The 21,020-nt window shown below is 52.8% G+C and overlaps 6 protein-coding genes across 6 annotated transcripts; 2 read left to right on the forward strand and 4 right to left on the reverse strand.

Moving 5' to 3' along the window:
* Window positions 1–1,583: 1,583 nt before the first annotated feature.
* Window positions 1,584–3,241, forward strand: CGGC5_v001133 (Uncharacterized protein; the record flags this gene model as incomplete). Its single annotated transcript, XM_032030000.1, has 2 exons — window positions 1,584–1,775; window positions 1,910–3,241. 2 exons carry the CDS (start codon window positions 1,584–1,586, stop codon window positions 3,239–3,241), a joined length of 1,524 nt encoding a protein of 507 aa, XP_031890326.1.
* A 1,355-nt stretch (window positions 3,242–4,596) lies between these two features.
* Window positions 4,597–5,740, forward strand: BOA1-2 (Oxidoreductase BOA1; the record flags this gene model as incomplete). Its single annotated transcript, XM_032030001.1, has 4 exons — window positions 4,597–4,701; window positions 4,761–5,005; window positions 5,072–5,421; window positions 5,490–5,740. The coding sequence occupies 4 exons, from the start codon at window positions 4,597–4,599 to the stop codon at window positions 5,738–5,740; spliced, it is 951 nt and encodes a 316-aa protein (XP_031890322.1).
* Window positions 5,741–6,663: 923 nt separating this feature from the next.
* CGGC5_v001135 (uncharacterized protein) lies at window positions 6,664–8,195 on the reverse strand (the record flags this gene model as incomplete). The annotated part of the gene is made up of 2 exons (XM_032030002.1): window positions 6,664–6,675; window positions 6,735–8,195. 2 exons carry the CDS (start codon window positions 8,193–8,195, stop codon window positions 6,664–6,666), a joined length of 1,473 nt encoding a protein of 490 aa, XP_031890321.1.
* Window positions 8,196–12,434: 4,239 nt separating this feature from the next.
* Window positions 12,435–13,402, reverse strand: CGGC5_v001136 (uncharacterized protein; the record flags this gene model as incomplete). The annotated part of the gene is made up of 2 exons (XM_066150779.1): window positions 12,435–12,652; window positions 12,709–13,402. The coding sequence occupies 2 exons, from the start codon at window positions 13,400–13,402 to the stop codon at window positions 12,435–12,437; spliced, it is 912 nt and encodes a 303-aa protein (XP_066009789.1).
* Window positions 13,403–14,492: 1,090 nt separating this feature from the next.
* On the reverse strand, window positions 14,493–17,591 carry CGGC5_v001137 (uncharacterized protein; the record flags this gene model as incomplete). Its single annotated transcript, XM_032030005.1, has 3 exons — window positions 14,493–16,040; window positions 16,146–16,430; window positions 16,491–17,591. The coding sequence occupies 3 exons, from the start codon at window positions 17,589–17,591 to the stop codon at window positions 14,493–14,495; spliced, it is 2,934 nt and encodes a 977-aa protein (XP_031890480.1).
* A 1,542-nt stretch (window positions 17,592–19,133) lies between these two features.
* On the reverse strand, window positions 19,134–20,645 carry CGGC5_v001138 (uncharacterized protein; the record flags this gene model as incomplete). The annotated part of the gene is made up of 1 exon (XM_032030006.1): window positions 19,134–20,645. The coding sequence occupies one exon, from the start codon at window positions 20,643–20,645 to the stop codon at window positions 19,134–19,136; it is 1,512 nt and encodes a 503-aa protein (XP_031890477.1).
* Between the last annotated feature and the right edge of the window lie 375 nt (window positions 20,646–21,020).

Genomic DNA, 21,020 nt, shown 5'->3' on the forward strand with positions numbered 1-21,020 from the left:
CTTCCCATTTCCGCATTGCGCGCGGGAGGATCCCTTTTCTGGGCAGTCCATGTGCTGGCTGTTAGCCTGCTGCTACAGACCTTTTGTCGTTGTTGTTTTTGCGCTGCTGGACATGTCCATACAGGCTTCGTATGCAATCTTAAAACCCACCTTAGCAAGCGTCGAGAACCTAGCAGCAAGAAGTAGTAGTAGCCATGCAGTAAGTTTTTAAGCAATGCAAAGCGAAAGGCGAAGCGGCAGACGAGTCCAAAGATCTTTCTTTTGCCGTTTGTTTTCTCCCACTTCCCTCCGGTGCGGATCTCTCTTCTCCTCCTCTTCCCCATCCTCCCCCATGACCATTTCGTCCACCTGCTCCGAGACCGAAGAGAGACCCCGGTCGTGTGCTCGTGTATTCGTAAGGTAATCTATTCTCCTCCTCCAGCTCCTCGCCCAGCCTTTTTGGCGGGCTTATTGGTCCTATCCATCTCCTTCGTTGTAAATCCTTTTCTCTCTCAATCTTGACTTCTCATCCTCCTTCCATACTCTCTTGTGTCTTTCTGTCCGGCCGGCCTTCGGTGACCGACATCTCATCCGTGCCGTCCTTTTTGCGTATTCGCCGCACGACTCGGCTCCTAACGTTGGAGACCGCCACAAACAACAAAGCACTGTAGCAGCAGCAATAGCAACAGCAGCAGCAGCAACGGCAGCCATAGTAATTCGTCTCATAATTGCGCTCGAATCCGCTCAACCGCTCTCTGTCTCTCGCCCCTGCTCCCGTCCTCCCAAAGCTCCATCCCTATCTTCCCGATCTGAGGCACATACATACCAAAAGGCTGGACGAACGAAGACTACCTGACACCCACACACGTGCAAACAACCTCCTGCAGTCTCACTCACAGGGAGCAAAGCTGCATTCACAAGCCAGTCGCCCCAAGAAAGTCACAGTTCGCCTCCTCCTGTTCCTCGTCTCGCCGCCCCCGGGCTGCTGCCACAAACCACTCTTCAGGGTCCAGGCATCTTACGGATCTGCACGTCTTTTTACCTCTAGCTGCGCACTCTCTTGGCCCCCGGACCAATCAGTACCGCATTGTTGAGATCCCGCCCGCAAATCGGCCCCCCTCCTCCCTCAACAGACTAGAAGCATTTTATTTCGTGGAGAAGCCGAGGAAGGAAAGGAAAAAAACCGATAGCAGAGCGCCCAAAATCCGCTCTTCCGCCGTGTCCCACTCACACACAAACCCCCCCATTCTCGCTGGGCCCCCCCTTCGGACTTTGAGTATAAGCCAATTGATTCCCTCGCCTCCCACCCGTGGCTTCGCAAGTCAACACCGAAGGCTCGCCGCAACTGCAACCCACCACAACTAAACACAACCTCAAGAGCAGAGCCGCCATCGTCTCTGCTGCAATATCCGGGTGCAACCTGTTGCTTGCCAGCCCCAGGACTCCAACACTACGGTAACTTTTACTCGTTACAGACCGGCGGAGACTTAATCGGCTGCAGGCGTTTGTCTGTATCCCTTCCTGCCGAGGCCGAACCCCTCGAGCTTGGGAAACGACTTCTGTATCGTCTAAAACACAGCAGAGTAATGGACCCCCTCGTCAACATGACCTCGCTCAAGTCCCCCTGCTCCGGCGCCGCCGTCCACGACGACGAAGACATCGCCGTGGCCACCACTTCCGGAGCTCAGCCCGAAGGCACCGAACTCGCCCGCAGACGACGACACTCCTTCTTCATCCCTAGACGCAAGTCAATCGTCAGCCACATCATGGACGGAGAGGAGCATTTGCTGTTGAAGGTGAGTTTTGAGGCGGTGGTTGTAGTTGCGGTTGCAAGGGTGTTTTGTTTTGTTTGGTTACACCTCCCCCACTACACCCGAGCATCGGACCAAGAGAAAAATGACTGACATGTACTTCGTTACACCAAATTCAGGTTGACCTCTTCCTCACCGAACTCGAGCGCCGCCTCGAATTCATTGAGGAGTACGGCGAGCTCACCTTCGACTCCAGCATATCCCGCGCCTTCTCCACCCTTCAAACCGTCCGCGCACGATGCTCCCACGCCTCGGAGGAAGTCCTCGGCGCAGGCCGCAGGCGCCTGCACATCATGGTCGAGACGTTGGAAGCCCGCTACCAGGACGCCCTCGCCTCCGCCGAGTCCCTGAACGAAAAGGCCCGCGTCGGCATCGAGCTGCTCGACGACATGCTCACCGAGTACGAGAGCCGCGCTTACAAGCTCCGCGAGCAGAGCCTGGCCAGCGCTACGAGCGCCGCCGGAGCCTTCATGTCCGAGGGACGCAGGGTCGTCGACGGCGGTATCGAGCTTGCCCGCGAGGTCGTGGACGAGAGTATAGGGCGCGCCAAGCGTGCGGCGGAGAGCCTCGAGGAGACGATTGAGCGCGCCATTGAACGCGCGAGGACGACAAAGCTGATCACCTACGACGACCTGCCCATGCCGTGGCGCATCAACCCGCACATCCGCAACGGCTACCGCTTTACCGAGTCCAAGCTGGAGTGCATCTGGTCCGCCTTTGGCGTCTCGAACGAGCTCGTCAACATCTGGTCCCACGCCATCGGCCTGTTCATCGTCCTGGCCGTCGCTCTCTACTTCTACCCCCGCAACGTCAACTTCTCCCTCAGCACCAAGACCGACATCTTCATCGCCGCCGTCTTCTTCTTCACCGCGTGCCTGACGCTGGTCTGCTCGACCATCTGGCACACCATGAACGCCGTCGCGGACGTCGACGCAATCTCCATCTTTGCGTGTGTCGACTACACCGGCATCTCCCTGCTGATCGCCGCATCCATCGTGACCACCGAATACACCGCCTTCTACTGCGACCCCGTCAGCCGCTGGACGTACATGTCGACCACCGCCTTCCTCGGCATCGGCGGCGTCATCCTGCCCTGGCACCCCACCTTCAACGGAGCAGACATGGCGTGGGCCCGCGTCGCCTTCTTCGTCGGCCTCGGCGCCACCGGTTTCCTGCCCATCCTGCAGCTGTACTTCTCCCACGGCCCAGACTTTGTGTGGACTTTTTACACGCCCATCGCAAAGTCCATTTTCGTCTACCTCCTGGGCGCCTTCGTGTACGCCAGCAAGATCCCCGAGAGGTGGTGTCCCGGCATGTTTGATTACATCGGCGGCAGCCACAACCTGTGGCATCTGGCCGTTCTCGGCGGCATTCTGTTCCACTACACGGCCATGCAGTCCTTCTTTGCGGATGCTTTCCGCCGCGCCGAGGCAGAGTGCTCCATCTACTGAGTGAGGCGCCTGCGTCTTTGGCAACGACGATTTCATGCAGTTGGCGTTGATGGTTCCTGCAGTGAGCTTTCAATGGCCATATTAAGTCCGGCTTCGAGCCAAGGCACTCCACGGCATGCCAGCACCCCTCCAAAAGAGGGCGTATAGTCCCTCAGGGTGCGCCTTGATCACGTCGTGGGGAGAGCCACCTAAACTCCAAAAGGCTCGGTAAGGTCGAGCCTCTAAATTAAACTCCTCCAAGGACACGCTTTATGCCGGTTGACGACCAAATATCCAAGTCCAGGGACTATTGAAACTCTGGGCGATGATGAGAAAAGGCTATGACGAGGCATAATGTTCCAACCCAGGCGGCACGCTTCAGGACGCCTGTATTGCTTCGACCTCTTTGCGACTAGCGATTGTAGAAGCGGACCCGATAGAGTAGAGTGCGTTCCGTCAGCATAGAGAGGCGTAGGAGCCACGTTACACGTGAATAGTAATACAAATGGATACCCTATGTGTATGATCCCGAGACCTCAGTAGCGTTGTGTATAGATGAGTAGAGACGAGGTCACGTTAGATGCATTTGTAAGTCTCTGCAATCGAATGATCAATCTACTCTTTCCGTCTTCGAATGTCTGCCATCCAGATGGATTCGATCAAGCCATCCGTCCCAGCCTTCACGACATGCCTGGCCTGAAAGATTGGTCTCCCTGGCTTTAGTCACCGAATTCTGGTCTCCGACATGATGCCAGCCTTTTCCAGTGTTGTCCATATGCGAAACCCCCCTTAGAGCCCGAGGCTGGGCCTCGCATTTCAACGCCGTCTGTTGGCCGCAACTCTAGGAGACCAGATATACGCGGAGGCAGTCGAATATGGCACAAGGATACATCAGAAAGCGTTGCTGTCGGGTCCCCAAAGTTGGGCATTCGAGGATGCTGCTTCCGAATCTAGTAGCAACCCGCCGGAACAGCACCCGGACATGAAAGTCCCAGGAGGCCTCTTGACGGCAAGCTGCGCAAGAGGAGGACGTCGGGATAGATGATGTGTCCGATAATGAGACGACAAGGCTTTGGCCGAGAATTTGGGATTCAAACTCCGCCAACTTTCGTAGGTCGGAGGATACTCTCCGCCGGCTGATGGTCTGCACAAGTCCGCACATCATGTTGTTCTCTCCCGAAAAGTCCGCTGGCCATGTCTGCTGGGCGTGTGAAATGTGTCACTCGCAGAGTAGAAACGTACATCATAAAAGGCACCTGCCGACGCAGGTTTCGTCGAAGAGACTCACAGGCTCGTACTACTCTGAGCACATCTACTGTGAAAGTCTGAGTGGACTAGAAACTTCCTCAACATAGATTCCCCTGACCACATCCAGAATGGTCGTCGTCGCAGTCGCCGGTGCCACTGGCGGCATCGGCCGTGCTATTGTGGAAGCCATACAACAAGCCGGCACTCACGATGTGATCATATTTAGCCGAAAGGTTTGTCACCCCCAAGTTCTGTCTCGAGAGACATTTCCGTTTCATCTCAACACTCCCAGGCCAACCCGACCCTTTCCAACGAGCTCAACGTGCCCATCATCGAGGTCGACTACGCAGACGTGGAGGCCACGACAGGGACGTTGGAGAAACACAACGTCCACACGCTGATTTCGGCCTTGACCACCACCCAGTCTCTGAAAGTACGAGACCAGATCCCCGAGATCCAGCTCATCCAAGCCGCGGACGCCGCCAAAGCCACGCGACGATTCGTCCCGAGTGACTGGGGCATCCCCTTGGACGAGGGGTAACTCACATCCCATCTTACTCCCGCCTCCTGGAGAAAACTCGGAGCTAACCAAAGCACGTCCAGGGATCGGGACGTCCTGTTCAACACAGGCTTCAAGCTCGACAGCAGGAAGGCGCTCGAGGAGACGACGGACCTCGAGCACACGTCCTTCCACAACGGCTTCTTCCTCGACTACTGGTGCATGCCCGCGGTGAAGTCCCACATGACCCCCTGGACGGTCGTGGTCGACATGGCGAGCAACGCCGCGGTCCTGCCCGGCTCCGGGAACGTTAACGTCACCTTCACCCACACGTCCGACGTCGGGCGGTACGTTGCCGCCTGGCTCGACGTGCGAGAGTGGGAGCCGCGCACCTTTCTCGTCGGCGAGACGGTGACGTGGAATCAGTTCCTTGCCATTGCAGAGGACGTCAAGGGTATGTAACGTTTGCCGCCAACCCCCTCACAGATTGAACTGCTTTCCTAACGAAGGGTCATCTCGTAGGTACAAAGTTCTCTGTAAAGTACGAGGGGGACGAGGTGTACCGCAGCGGGAAGGCGACAATCCTGCCGTCGCAGAAGGTTGGGCTGCACTGGTTCTCCGAGGACACCTTGCAGACGATGCTGTCGTCGTACATGCTTTTGTTTGATCAAGGCAGGTTCGATCTCAGCACCAGGTCGTCGAATGCCCAGTTCCCCGAGATCAAGCCGATGAAGGTCAGGGAGGCGTTGGAGAAGGCTTGGGCGAGGCGTTGAACATGACGAGAGGAGCATGTCAGTCGATATTCGAGCATGTGTCTTGAGGATCGCCGGGAATCAGTACCCACGAAAGCTTGTACAAGCCTAGCTGCAAGGACTTTTACAGACTGAAACATGTCAATTTGTTACACCACGTCCAAACTCAACACGACTTCAAAGGGTCTCTAGTATTGCATGACAGCGTGCCGATCATGGCTTGGACAGAAGGGTAAGCCTCTGCATACACTAGATTATCTATATTGGTTGATAATAAAATACAACCTGGTTCGAGAAGCGCTCGACATCGATTCAGATAGTGATGAGTAGAGACACTGCCAATCCTACCTCACAAGGTTGGAACGATCCCACAACAGTACTTTGATGTGAGTCAACCACCTCTTCGACCAACCTTTCTGGAATCTCAACCTTGCCTTCAACCTTCATTTCTCGACGAATACTCGTCTTCCTCAATAATCCACAACGGCGCGATAGCTCAGAGGCAGAGCGTGGCTCCATTAAAGCCAAGGCCCCTGGATCGAAACCGGGTCGCGCGAAAATGATTCTTTTTTGCACACCCCTTTCGGTCCTCTCCCGTGATATCCTCACTTGATAAAACTCTCAGGTAATAGCACATGGCAAACCCTCGCTCTTCGATGTAGTCAAATTCAAGAGGAAGCTGAAAAGTAGTCTCGCTAATGTGATGTCAACGCCCTTGCAATCTAGCCAATATTGTAGCTGACAGTCATCCGCACCCCTATAATCATGTAAACATATGGCTCATCTCATTCCATCACATGCAATCAGTCTCCCACTTGACTCATGTCGTGTTCGTCAATCACCTCGGGGGGTCCGGCACCGGCGGCGGCGGATACCTGGCCAGCGTCTGCGCATTCGACTCGTCCGAGTCCGTGTCCTCCTCAAAATACGGTTCTCGGTACCCGTTAGGGTACAATCTTCTAGGCCCAACTTGATCAGCTGGTATTCTTCGAACAACGGCGGTGGATGCGCCCACATCTTGGTACGTCGGACCCCGTCCCCCGCTCATCTGTATTTCCGGTCTGGACCGCGGCTTGTCCCTGTGCGAGGCGGACCGCCCCGGGGCTCCGCTCCGCTGGACGGTGATGTTCATCCCTTCGGTTCTCCGCCGCGGACGCGGGCGGCCGACCCATTCCGCTTCCGTCTGCGGGTTGTCCGCCGCATGCCGGTCGAAGGCTCTGCGTTGTTCGACGGGCGACGGGGGCGCAAAGGGGCTGCTCCGCGGCTCCATCGTCTCGGCTCTGTACATTCCGTTAGGCCACATCTGCTGCGAATGCCGTCGGGCGGTCGGGCTCGTTCCGTAGACAGTCGAGGCAGGCCGTTGTGAGAGAGGACTGGGAGCGCCGTAGCTGTTATCCAGCTCGCTCAGGGCAACCTCCACACCGGCCTGGATGGCTCTCTGCATCTGCTCCGGGTCGAGCCGGGAGCTGAACGAGGACCGTCTGTCGAATTCCAGCCTGGGATCTTGCCGGCCTTGGATCCGGTTCGCGTACTTAGGATCGAGCTGTCTTCTGCCCTCCCACAGCTGGTCCATCTCTTGCTGGTTGAGATCGGGCGGCGGCGCACCGGGTCTGCCGGCCCAGTACGTCCGGTCATCGACAGACCGCGCAGGTGTCGAGTACATCCGCATTGCATACTCTGACCGCGGCGGCCCTGGTTCAGAATTCAAGTCGTTCTGGAACAGCTCGTTCCGGATCTCCCCGAACCCGAGCTTCATCTTCCTGTCCATCTCCCTGCTGAGGACGGCAATGTCCCTTTCACGCTGCGCAGCTTCCATAGCCTGCCTCTCTCGCGCCTTCTCGCGCTCGAGGAGACTGCTCATGGTCCGCTGGACGTGCTCCATGTCGACTGACTGCGGCTGGATCGGGCGCGGTTTTGGCCGAGAGGGGGTTCTGCCCTCATAGCGAGGTATCGGCTGAGGCTGTGACGGCACCGGAATTCCATAGTACGGGCTTTCACGGTCTGTGTACGACCTGGGCGAAGGGTCGAACGGGTTAGACCGGTGATGGCCGGACGACGGGGGCCTCGGGGGTGCGCTGTTCGGATACTGGCCTGGGGGGTAGTTGTACCCGGCCGCTGACGGGTATGAATAATACGGCGGCGATGGGTCGACGGGATTCGGGCTGAAGGGGTTCCCGCCCATGCTTCTGGAGAACTGGGGTAGGTTCTGGGTCTGGACATGCGGCGGCATCGGGCGTGCGCGAGATCCTGGGACCGGGAACGGTGCGGATGCGGGAGCGAAAGGGTTCGGGGGGCGCTCGGTGCTTCTGTGCCGGTGATGGGACCGGCTGCTCGGCCGCCTCCGGGGGATCCCTTCGGGGAATTGCGACGGCGACGACGATAAGTCAAATTGCACACTCTTCGGTCCGTGATGCGTGCGCGTCGCCACTCCCGGCTCCGAGTCGCTGTCGTACAAATCAGACTCGTCGGACGTCATCTTATCGGCTGTTTTGTTGCGGCGCTGTTGCGTTGGGTATCAAGGGTACCGGATGGCCGATCCCGGCTCAGGCACAAGCCGAATCTGAAGAGCGCGGGGCTAATTCAGCGGAAAATAATTCCAATGGTATTTTCGATGATTATTGAAGGAACCGCTATCGACGCCGACGGGCTGAAGCTAGAAAACCAAATGTCATGATGTCGAGGCCGCACGTTGTGGGGTGCGTAAAGGTAAAAAAAGGTCGTGAACGCCCGACGGTCCCAAGTGAGGAGTGATGGGCGTGTTCTATGAGCTGGCAATGGTCACACACATCCCGCTTCCCCTCCAATTGGTAAAGTGCGGAGGCATGAGCCGTTCATGCAGCTCCGTTCAATCAACGGCCGCCCGCCCTGCCCTCAATCGTGTTCCAAGCAGGCTGTAAGGCAACCGGACCTTTCTGCAATCAGCAGCCTGGTGATGTCTTCTTGCTTCAGGGAGAGAGCGTACTTTTGCTGCGACCTGCGGCCTGGATATGCGACCTGCGCGCTCCACCCAAACCGAACCCAACATCGCGAGCCGTTTGGCCTGCTTTGCGAGGCGGTGCGTTAGTGTAGCTGATTGCATGAGTCGCTGCAGTCGAGAGACCTGGTGCGTCCTTATTGGGTTGCACAAGTGAGGCTGTCGGGCCAATGAAGTCGGGGGGCGGCATGCATGCCTGTTGATGACCTTGGTAGCTCCATGCGGAGGGGATACGCCATACAGAGACCCAGTTGCGGGCATGGCACGATCGGTTTGCATGTAAAGTGGACTCTCATCGGGTGTTTGAACCGTGTTGTGGTTTCTTGAGAGATTGAGGCTCTGTAGAAGTAGCCGCTGCAAGAGATCGCCAATCCCTACCATACTGTGTCTATGCTGCCTGTTCTCCGGGGACTAAAACTTGTTATGGAAGTTTTTGAAGACGGAACAGGTACTTAAGAGTTGATGACATCGATGGGGACGAAAGCCTGTAGCGAGGGCGACAACAATGGTAAAGACGACGGCGGGACTACGATAATAGCGACTGTATAGGTGAAAGGACGAGACTGCAAGAAATTCAGACTCCGTGACGAAGTAACAGAAAGTCATCTCATCCGTAACTGTACATAGAAATCACTTCCACGTAGTCATGTATCTGCCGCCAGCGCGATCATCGACATGGCTTTTCTGGGAAAATGAAAGAGCTTCTTGTGCATTGCGAAAGGTAACCACCATGAATCAAAAGCGCTGTGTAAAAACTACATACTTATACTAGCCAACGCCGAAATACAATTGAAACAAACCTTGGACTCCAAGAGTAAGGCCTCGAAGAAAACTGACTCTAGCTTGCTCGCTTTGATAAAATACACACTATTTCCGCCTGATTATAAGAAAGATCGTTCTCCTGGATTTGTTGTCCACTGCCTCGTGAGAGCTCGATCACTCTATACCTCATATGAGGGACCAGGGATTCAAACGTGTGCAGTCGTACGAGAGTCGCTGGTGTGTTCCCTTGAGTTGTATCCTTTTCTGCCCTTACCCAACAAGGCGCGTTATCCATCTTGTCGAAAAAGTAGCTCTGTTGGTGGTCTAAAGTCCACTGAGCGGGCACTTGGTAACTTCTGCAGCGAACTGCTGTTTCAAGCAATGGAATTTGTCCAAACTCCCAGAGCCGCGACACTTTTCTGTGGTAGTTTCCAAGCAGGAACTTGTCATGTACGCAAAAGTGGCGCAGTGGTCCGATTCCGCGAGAATCGGCATCCACTTACTGAAGTCGTTGTTAAGCGTAAGCTGAAGGCATCTGTCGACTGTATTGTGGTTTGGCCAAGCAACGGAAAAGAATCTTCCGCAAGGGCTGATACCGGTATCCTTGAGGCTGCCAATAATCTGTCTCGTGATTCCTAAGACGAAACTGTGCAAAGGTGGCTCCAGCTGTCTGAGCCAATTTCTCAGTGTCTCGTAACTGGCGCCTTGTCCAGTAAAGTTTTCGATGACACGGTGATTGCTTCGAATACGATTCCATCGCTCGTGATCTTCTTGTTTTGTGCAGGAATCAGCGAAAGCGCAAAACAAGTCACCCACCATCTGCCGCCAGGGAACTCTCTGGGCTACTCCAGTGCAGTAGCTCACCCGGACGCCCCAGTGGTTCTCAAGAAGTTCAATCAACCTGTCGTCTTCAGTCATCTGGCTGAAGTGTCTGTCCTTGATGGTCACACCAAGTTGTTTCGTTCTGACAACGGTATGAACGAGATTGAACTGATCTGGCCCGCCTTGGATCCCGAATTCGCGTCCAGATGTGAACATGTAACTCTTGTAGGTACCAAGCATGTTCATTGATGATCCAGCAGCTTGCCAACACCTTTCCTCATCATTGCTGCAGTTGCCGTTTGTATGAATGATCGTTCCAATTGTGATCTCTCGCTGCAGTTCTAGCGCAGGTGGTGTGGCCGAAAGCGACAGACTATTGGCCCAATGATATTCCAGACCATTTTCGTTTTGCCGTGATGGGAAAATGAAGCCTCCACCTATCTTGATGGCCACCGGGACGTTTTGTTCCCGCCTTTGGCACACAAAATGCCCTGGGCCCCACGTATCGAGGATATCTTCTGGCTTCGCGCACACGTCGAACCGCCCTCCTGGAAGATCGGTGAAGGCTGGCCCGTGGAAAACCATGACTTCGCCTCTGATCATGTCATTCAGACATGTTAGAGGAGTCAAGCAAACACTGATTCCAACGTTGGATTTCTCACCGTCTAGAGGGCTTTTTAATCCCAATAACAGTAGTTTGCGAAGGGAGAAGTCCAGGAAAAAAGGCCGGATCTCACCGATGTGTGCCTGGAAGTATGACAAAAGCCCAATACTCAGAACTTGAATCGACAGCGAGGTCAGGTGAAGCGTCTCGATCAGCCGGGACTTGAATTGATGATCTCCACGGACCGAAAGCTTGCCGCTCAATACCCTTTGTGACTGGGATCGGAGCGAGTTCAGGATACGTGGTAGGCCTTCAGGCCCCCTCTCCTCTCCTCCATATCCCATAATCCAAAGATCGCGGAGTGTTGTGGCAAACTCGTTGATACAATTGAAATTGAATCGGTTCAGTCGCGCTTGTTGTTCGTGCTCAGAGGCCATGAGGAGGGTGAATGAATTGCAGCAAAAGCCTGCACTTTGCAGTACACTCGCAGCCGCTCCGACTCTTTCTGCCACGCACATTAAACGATGTGCAATCTTCGTTGTTTCTTTGGTGTGCTCCGGAGGAATTGTGTGTGATATGAACGCCACTGAATTCTCCTCATCGAACGTGACTGAGCCATTCCATTCGGTGTGGTCTCGCGAGCTTGGGGTGATACCGCTCAACCCACACAGCTCTTCAAATCGTCTTCTGACCTCTCTCTCGTCATCAAGCTGCATCACAGTCTTTTTACCGAGTTTTTCAAATGGTGTTTCGATAGAATCCAGGTTTCCTTCGTCTCTTAGAGCAGTATGTGCACACTTTATCAAGTGGTGTTGCGACTCGGGTTGGGGCAGGTTGACTGCCTTCCGGGACTGAATAGGCTCGAAATAGATCCAAGGGCGATCGTGATGTGCCTGATAGAGTAGGTTGGAAATCTCGGTGTATGAGTGGCCCATATCTCTTAGTCCAGTGATCCACTGATAATCACCCGTAGCTGCTCGTTTGAATCTCTTCTCAAGGTATACAGCGAGCATACCAGGACTTCCATCGGCCAGTGCTTCGGAAATATTTGACGGTCGGTTGGCAAGATATTCTAGACGACTTTTCAGAGAATCAACTGAACTACTGCTTCGAAAGAAATCCTTGACCTTATCAAGTGGTATGTCTTCTTTCGTAGCATGGTCCTCGTCACTCTCGTCATCGTGTTGCATTGGCTCAACGTCGCTTTGATCGTCGTCATCAGTTGCGCCTGTCTTTGTATTGAGTTGAGAGTGCCCAGCTTCTCTGGTTAATCTCTCATTGAGCCGCTGTTCTCGTGCTTCATCTTGCTGTTTTAGGTCTTGAAGCTCTTGGGTGTGATCCGAATGGATCAGACTGATAACCGTCCGAGTGACCTGTTGACGTTGCTCTGGTTTAGCCAACGTTCGCAAGACCTTTCTGTAGATTTCGCTACTCGTAGATCGCCGGAGATCTGCAAGATATCTCAGAAGAATGGAGTCATTCTTTTTGATGAACACATCTCGATCAAGTCGTTTCAGGGCGTGCTTGTACAGCGTCTTCATCTGTTCGTCGCTCTAAAGCACCCGAGCAAGTTCCACTGATACATCTGACTCTTCAGCCGCTGAAGCCAAAGATGACGCTGCGGATGCCTGAGTGAAAACGGATGGAGCGTCAGAAATGTCGGATGCGTCGTCGGGTATATCGGGCATATCGTGGTCGACCATTGCCACAGAGTCTTCGTTCCGTCGCCCTGTTCGGCTATTCGAAGGATCGAAATTCCCGAGCCCACTGACTAATAAAACACTTTGTTAAAGGACCATTTATGTGATGATCATTGACATCACTTACTTGTAATGATATCCGTTGTGGCCCCTTCTCTCTCAGTACTTTGCGGCGGAATGCGTCGTAGAACGTCGATAGCATACGCTATCGCTGTCATAGCAGCGTATCCGTGCCAATCCGTGGTCTTGTGTGTGTCGGCATAGTCACAAATCCCTCTGACAACCAAGCAAGGAAACTGGCTCATCAACCCAGCGGCCTCCATGTCGAAGCAAAGAATCTTGTGCTCGTGAGCTAAGAGATCTCGCACGCGAGCATTTTTCATTACTTTATTGCTGGTTGCGATGAGACCGTAATGAACAACTGGGTCATCATGGTTTCTTTTCCTCCTTGGGATGACCGATGCCGAATCCTTGTCGGCATCTGTGGCATATTCGTAGTCGGAGCGGTAAAGTACATCGGCACTCGGGTCTGGTCGCTTGTATCTCTGGAGTCCCTTGTTTCCGTCGACGATTCTGTCAACTACCTGACGTATGCTGTGACCTTCGAGGTTGTACTCAGCTTCAGTCGCCGCTACTGCTGTCTGAAAGAAGTTCGGAAGCTGGACGAAAGACCCTGTATGCTGGAGCCTATGGTTCTGAATGATCTTGCCATAATCGTACTGCAAGACCCCACCAACCGTATCATTCTTACAGCCGACAACGACATCTCCCAAACGTATGTCAACCTCAGTAGTCGGGGCACCGCTGGCGATTCCCACCATGAAAGCGTATCTGATGTTTGGAAATGTGTAAAGGAGATCTTTAGCGACAGATGCCGCAGAGGTCAATCCATATCCACAGACAGGGCTCGAAGCGATGACTATGTTGTGTTGTCCTATGCGACCGAGTGCATAACTGTTGTTGTCGTACGAGCCAACTCGAGCTGGTGGCTCATGCTTCTCCTCTAGAAACAACCGATGCCGCGTCGAACCCGATTGGGGTGCCGCAAATCCAAGCGACAGCGTACCTCTCCGGTTCTGACATGGCAGGTCTGGTGATGTTGAGAAATACACGTGAGTAGCCTGAAGTATAATGCAGAGAAAAGTTCGCCCTCGAGAGCAAGATAGAGGGTATAAGCGTCAATGTAGGAAGAGAGAGGAATTTACGCAGATACAATCTCTTTTGTCTGATGATCCGTGGAAAATGTCTGCCTGCTGACGGAATATGGTAAGCGTTGATCATGAGCGAATCGAGGAAAGCTTCATGCATGCCAAGTGGACGTGGGATGCCGACCACTCAGCCTGTGGCACTGCTGTCAGACTCTACTGACACTTAATCCTTTCAGACTCACATGAAAAAGTCAACAGGGCTGGCTTCACAGCTGAACTATTCCTGCATGGCTGGCACAAAAGCCCGGTGGCCGTCACAACTCCATTGCAAACGAGTGCCCGATTGGCCCGCCTTGAAGTTTAGACTGTGTCCCACCTATCGCTAGTCCAGGCCGAGTGTCGTGCTTCTACAGATCTCTTGCCTAGCAAAAGTTGCATTTGAGTGGGCAACTCCTCCCCTGCGTACGTTCATTTGTGTGGTCCCCCCATCCCCCAACAATACCTAAGCTGTGTCATATTGTCTCTCCTGGTTTGGACTTCGAAAGAGGTAGTACCTAATTCTTTTTGCCTGATTCTTGCTATCTAATCATGCGCGTCTGCCTACTCCCGGTCTCATTAAATAAGCGCCTACCGGACAATCGTCGTCTAGGCGGCCAGGGTCGGCGCGTAGCGGGAGATACGGGGCTAGCTTCGTCACTGGATAGAGCCCGCACTTCCGTTCGTGATGTTGTCGTTCTTCACAGCATCATGAAACATCATTCCCTCATGTCTGACGATTATCCTGCAGTATCAGACTCTCCGGCGGCCCCAAACCGTTCGCCTTAACGCCCCCAAGATCAACAACAACTTTTTGTATCACAACTCCCGGCTCCAGCAGCCAAACTCCCAACTCATGCCTCCCAGCCTTCAAGCTTTCCCCCGTCACATTTGTCGTCACATTCCATCCTCCGGTAATGACAGAATCAGCCCATCCTTCTGGATCCTCTCCGAGTCCGGCGTCACCAACCGGTTGTACGACTACAGCTTCCCTGTCATCGACAGCAAAAGCATACCTCAGCGGCCGCGTCATGTCGTGGTTCCTCGAGCCGCCAAGATACATCCGTACCTTGACGTCTTCATACTCAGCAAACGTGACAAAGTCATATCGCAGCTTCGGCGCTGTGGATTGGGTCAACGAATCGACACCTACTGGCCAAAGTTTGACTCCCGAGTGTGTCTTGCCGTAGAATGGGAGTTCAAGGTACGAAACCCCGTTCTTCGTTTCGATGGCAGAGTAATGCGCTGCTTCGATGGATACCACGCCGCCAGACTCAATCCAGCGTCCGACCAGGTCCTCCTTGGCGACAGGAGGATTGAAGATGGGAAGTAAAACCGTGACCGCATCCTCTGTGTCATTCCTCTGAACGGTTAGTGCAGCGGTGCTATGCCCCTTGGGGGCAGAAGACCAATCCACCTCAATGTTCACCCGCGCCTCATCCATATCTCCAGGGGCCTCAAGTGTCCCCTCATCCTTGTCCACCTCGACCCACGACACGTTCGACTCAATCCGCCACTCAGATGTCCCATTCGCACGGCAAAATACGTCAATCCACCGACTCTGCCCGGGCGGTAAGTACGGATCCATCTCTAACAAGACTATCTCCCTCTCGTCCACATCACCCACCGCACCCTGCCCAGCAACTCCCATAATTCCGGACGCTGGCACATCCGCATCACTGACATACTCCAGGTTCGGCATCACGTCGCTGCTCGGTTCATACCACAGTGTATACCCGATATGCACCTGACACATGATCCCCTTCCACTTACCCTCATTGATCCCGTTGTACTCTGCCGAGATTTGTTTATCCCGGGCAAAGGCCGCCCTCGCCTCCGTAGCAAGGCGATTCGTTGCCGTTCGTCGTTGCGCTTTATACAGCTTCCCCAACTCGGCCTTGATATACAGCTCGTTGACCGTCTTTCCTGCCTCGACGGGATGTAAAATCATTTGGTAGAAAGCGTCTCTCCAGGTTTCTTCGAGATCCTCGTAAACCCTCAAGGTATCTTCTAATAGAGTCTCCCACTCCTCCTGAGCCGTGGAAGCCTCATTGTAGAAGAGTGTGCTGTACACGAATGGCGGCATGTTGAGTGTCTCGTACTTTCGTCTGTTGACCAGCCGGCCGTATCGGTTCAAGATGTCCGCAACGGCTGACGCGATGTCTGGGGAGAACGTCTTTGACGTACACGTTTCGAGCCAGGTCGTAGTACTCGTTGGCGTGAGGTGTAGGGACATGTCGTAGGCCATGTCGAGGAAATGGGTTGTGGGTATCTCCTGATGTAACAGTTTAGCATAGGCTACCGTCGTGTGTGTGCACAAGGGGTAAATTATGGAAACCAAGCAATTCAAGAAAGGGAAGCAGGGAGGAACTCAGCTTACCAGAGGTTTGATGTCTCCCAAATTCACAATCCAAACCTCTCTAGCCCCTTTCTCATAGGCCAGGTGCATCTGCTCCCATGTCTTGGCCAGCTGAATGGTGTTGATCCACTCATAAATCTTGGGGCGGCCAACATAGTTTACGTGGTAATACACACCAGCACCTCCCGTGCGCGATGTCTCGTTGGGGTACGGCGTGCGCAGGAGATTGCCATAGTTATCGTCAGTCCAGAGCAGCGTCACGTCGTCAGGAACCTGGAGACCCTGCTGGTAGTATTTACCGACTTCCTGTTTCTCGTGCTTAGCGAAACCGTTCTCGTATCCATGAAATTTCATCGTGGTACTCACCTTGTATAAAGCCCAAACTTTGGGCAAATCACTCGAACGACTCCCGTGAGTAGCGTTCAGAATCTCCTGCTGCACCGCAATGATCTCCTCTACTTGTGGTGCGGTAAGCGTGGGCGACTCTGTGTCCCCATCTCCCCTCATCCCCATCGTGTAAACCGTCTCCCAGTCCTTGCTTCTCTCCGCACCTGCCCTCATGAAAGCTGTCAGGTTCTCCTTGTTCAGGCTCCAATCCCACCTCCCATCGAGGTCCCGTTCCTGCTCGCGGTACGCCCTCGCCATGGGTTCGTGATGGCTTGTCCCCATCACCACGCCAAAACCGTCTGCGAGCGCACCGTTTGCAACATCGTCGACATAGAACATGCTGTTCTTCATAGCGGGCCAGAGATAGTTTCCCTTGAGTCTGAGGATGAGCTCGAAGACGTGAGCATAGAAAGAAGAGGTAAAGGGACGGTTGCGGTCGGATGAGGCGAGAGGAAAGCAGGTACGAGCCCAGGAGGTGAGGCAGGTTTCTTCGTCATTGATGAAGATGCCTCTGTACTTCACGGAGGGGGGTCCGTGTGTGTAGCTTGTCCCGTTGGGGGCTAGATGAAGGGATGGCAAAAGTGTGACGGGAACGTCGGCCCAAAAGTACCATGGAGAGACGCCTATCTGTTCGGAGAGGGCGTAGATGCCGTAGACAGTGCCACGCTTGTCGCTGCCAACTACCAATAAGGCTGAAGAAATACCCGGAAAGGGGTTCATAGTCACTTCGTGAGTGTAGGATTCCCATTTCCCCTGAATGGAGGAGTTTTGGAGCTTGAGGAGAGGGGAGTAGCCCAGTGTTCCGATGACCAGGATGGGATATGTTGTGGATGTGTTGAATGTGTCGTAGACGATGGTGCTATTCTTTCCGAGAACACGGCCGAAGTCGATGGAGAGTGATGTTGCAGCACGTTTGACGGCTGCGGTCTCGTTGGAGGAGAGAAGGATCACAGGGGGGTGTAAGGTGGTGGCCAAGAGGATGGAGTTGGAAACGGGTTCGAGATTGATGATTTGGGCCGCGCTCGAGGCCAGAAGAAGCAAAAGCGTTTGAACACAGACAAGGAGCTTCATTGTTGCCATGTTGAAGCGGTATGCGTGAGAGAGATGTAGCCTGGGCTGAAGTATCACGTTCCTGGCATCGTCTTGAGGGCCACCAAAATTAATGTAATTAAAACCTATATACCACTAATAATCCTATACACTCTTCAGCGCAGTGATCAACTTCTCAATGTACAGTTTGTCATCGCTAAAGGCTGCCGTTGTCCCAAAACGATACCGTCCTTCCCCGCACTTCGTCCTCTTTTACGACGAGACGGCGATGACGGACCAGCGGACGTTGCGTTGCCAAGTGACCATTCTAATGATTGAGTCGCAATTTTTATCTTTAAGGCTATGATGCATCGAGCGTCGTCAGTCTTGAAGCTTTATTGATCATCTTACAAATACCCTAGGCAAAGAACCTCGTAAGGATGACTGACAGGACACTGTGTCGAAGGTATGAGCAGCTCTGGGTTCAAATGAGACGGAGCCGAATCCATGACAGATCAAGTTCGTCATAGAACCTTTCAATATCCTCGTCCATGGTCTCTTTTTGCTCGAACATGAGAGCGCCCACGCGTGTTGCCGTCGCGCCGCTAAGCCACTCAACCACGATCAAATATGCTTGCGGCGCGAGCATTGGCCGAGGACGATACGTCCCAACAAGAAGACACCCCCAAACGCCACTTTTGAGACGCTCGAGAAACTCGACAGGCGTTTTCGTAGGTGTATTCATGCCACTCGAAAGGCGTTGGTTTCCGATTGTAATTGCAAACCAATGACTTGGAGCCCGACCATTGCAGAACAGTGAGGGAGGAACGGACTGCGCATCAAATCGAAGTGCGATAGGCGACTCCGTTACATCACTAAGCCCATGTTCCAAGTCCGTTCTCAACAAGGTAGATGATCCCGACACAAACTCGAGCTCGACCGCGTGCAGTATCGGATTCAATGCTTTCAGCGAGCCGAGAAATGGATAGCACATCCAGCGAATGGCGCCTGCCCAGCCTGCCCAGGTCCACGATGGGAACTCCCGCCTTCGACGTATAACTGTGTCACTCTTGTGGTACCAACTTATAGCAATGAATATCTTTCTTCCCTTCTAAGTTTTCTTCTTCGCAGTTTACCGCCTAGAGGCGCACTTTATTAACTACTATATAACTCTTATAGGGAAATATTTAAAAACTAGGATAATTTATAGAGAAACCTCTATAGCTATTTATAGGGGTATATAAAGAGAGTATAAATTACTAAAAATAAATATCTCTTTCTTTATACTACTTTAACTTATTACTCCTTTAATATTAAGATATTATTACTATATTATATTAATACTATTTATTACTACTTTAAAAGTAGTAATAGTTTCTTTATAATTACTTAAAAGAATTAAAATAAAGTATATAGATTTTTATAACTATATAATATTAGTTAAATTAAGTATTTTATATTATTAAAATATAACACTTTATTAAAAGAACTTAAAAATATATATATAATCGCTATAGCGTAGTAGTAGTTAATAGGGGTAGTTTACTAAATATATAGGGGGTAGTTAGAGTAAAGGGGACCTCTTATATATCCCTAGTTATATAAAAATTCATAAAAGAATTCTTCACAAAATGTAGCAATGAATATTTGTGTGTTGATCAGCACGTCTTGTATTGGGAGTGAAACGTAAGGCAACCCCGAGATGGCAAGAACCGATGGCTTTCTCTTGGCCAAGATCTTCAACATCCCGGCAGCAGCATTCAGCGAGTCAGAGTCGTAGGTCAGGCTCCGCGTCGTGTATTGCTGAATCAGCGGGAAGAAGTCGACGAGACGGCGTGCAATCATAGAGTCTCCGGCGGGGTTCTCCAAGAGCTCGTTTCCTCCGTGCTTTGTTGTCTCTGTTGGGGCCTGGGTTTCCGGCTGGCCCATGAAGTGACTCAAGAGGAAAGTCCCGTTCTTCCACTTTGTCCAATTGAGCGATTGCCGATCTTTGACTAACTCGATCCCTCCCAAGCTCTCTATCCAGCTCGCGGTGTTGCATTCGAAGAATGCCTGTGTTTCGGTGAAGATAATTCTCCGTCGGGAGAGTAATCCTTCTTGGAACGTCCATCCTCGCTTCCACCAACGGGATTCCTCCTCGACGTACACAGCCGGGTGAGGCCCCATGTTGATAATTGCGGCACCGGCTACATGAACGATGTCTTGTTTGAACCGTTTAGTGGAACCCACGCCTGGTAGGCCATACGTTTCATCTGGGCCGGCAGCACCCACAATGGTGGCCTCGGCGTTGCTGTAAATTAGGTCCATTTTGTTGATCTGGTCGCTCAGCTCTGACACGTTGCTCTGATCTATGCAGTATTTATCAACCCATAGATACTGATACCCAAGGTGCCTTGTGAGAGTCATGGCATCCTTCACTGAAGCCGACAGTTCTGATGGCAATCGACAATTGACTTGGGCAGAAGAGCTCGAGGGTTGGGGACTCCATACATAGCTCAATGCTATCCATTGCATACCATGCTGTGCAGGTTCGATTTGGAGTGTATTGCAGTTGATGAGTTTCATCCCTGGAATAGCAGCTGAAGCCACAGGCTTATTGCACGACGGTCCATGATCCTCTTTACAATTGTCGATCCACAGACGGGCCCTGCCATGGTCGAAAAGCGCTGGGATTTCCTGCGGCTTCAAAGGACCGGGCTGACCGTCTGTAAGAACCACGTAATACTTTCCATTATAGCCGTAGTCATCGAAAAAGATTTCATCAAAAATGACTGTGTTCTTGGAAGTGACCACAACCATCAGGCTGTCTTGTGCGCCCGGAATAGTGTGCCTGACACCGATGCCGTTCTGCAGGTACGAGAACGCACGAAGCTCGAAACCTTGCGCCTCAGAATCGGATATGGAACACGAAAGAGCGGCGTTTGAGAGAAGATTGCAGAGGTCACAAGTTGCCTCGTCCCCGGAGACGAACCTCCCGGCGTCGCCATCGAGAATGATTCCCTGGGGGTCCATCTTTCCCTGCTCCAGCGCCCACAACGCATTCACAAAGTCGATCCGGAGACATCTCTCGCAGATCTGTTGATTAGTTGATGAAATATTGTTCATGACCAACAATCCTTCAGAGCCGACAACAGGCTTGCAGAGCTGTGACCCGGCGAACGCTCGGAGAAGAGATGGTGAAGCCTAGGATGATATTATTTGAGAGAGCATGCAAGAGACTAAATGGCTGAGTAGATAGGCTGCTGTTGTATGCCACACTTTAAGACAGTCAAAATAAGAAGATGATTCGTAAAGGAGACGCATTGCTGCCTAATTGTGGGGGTGTTTCAATCGGCTCCCTCCAGGACGGCCAAATGGTAAGACTATTTCGTTGTCTTCACCATTTTCCTCCTGAACTGTGGGGTCTTGGACCTAACGGCACGGCAAGTCTTTTATGTCTTTCCGCTCTCGAAACTAGTTGGAATTTACTCCTTGTCGCTG

This window comes from Colletotrichum fructicola (assembly GCF_000319635.2).
Source record: "Colletotrichum fructicola Nara gc5 chromosome Unknown KSG_Nara_v1_contig01, whole genome shotgun sequence".
NCBI classification, from domain to species: Eukaryota; Fungi; Ascomycota; class Sordariomycetes; order Glomerellales; family Glomerellaceae; genus Colletotrichum; species Colletotrichum fructicola.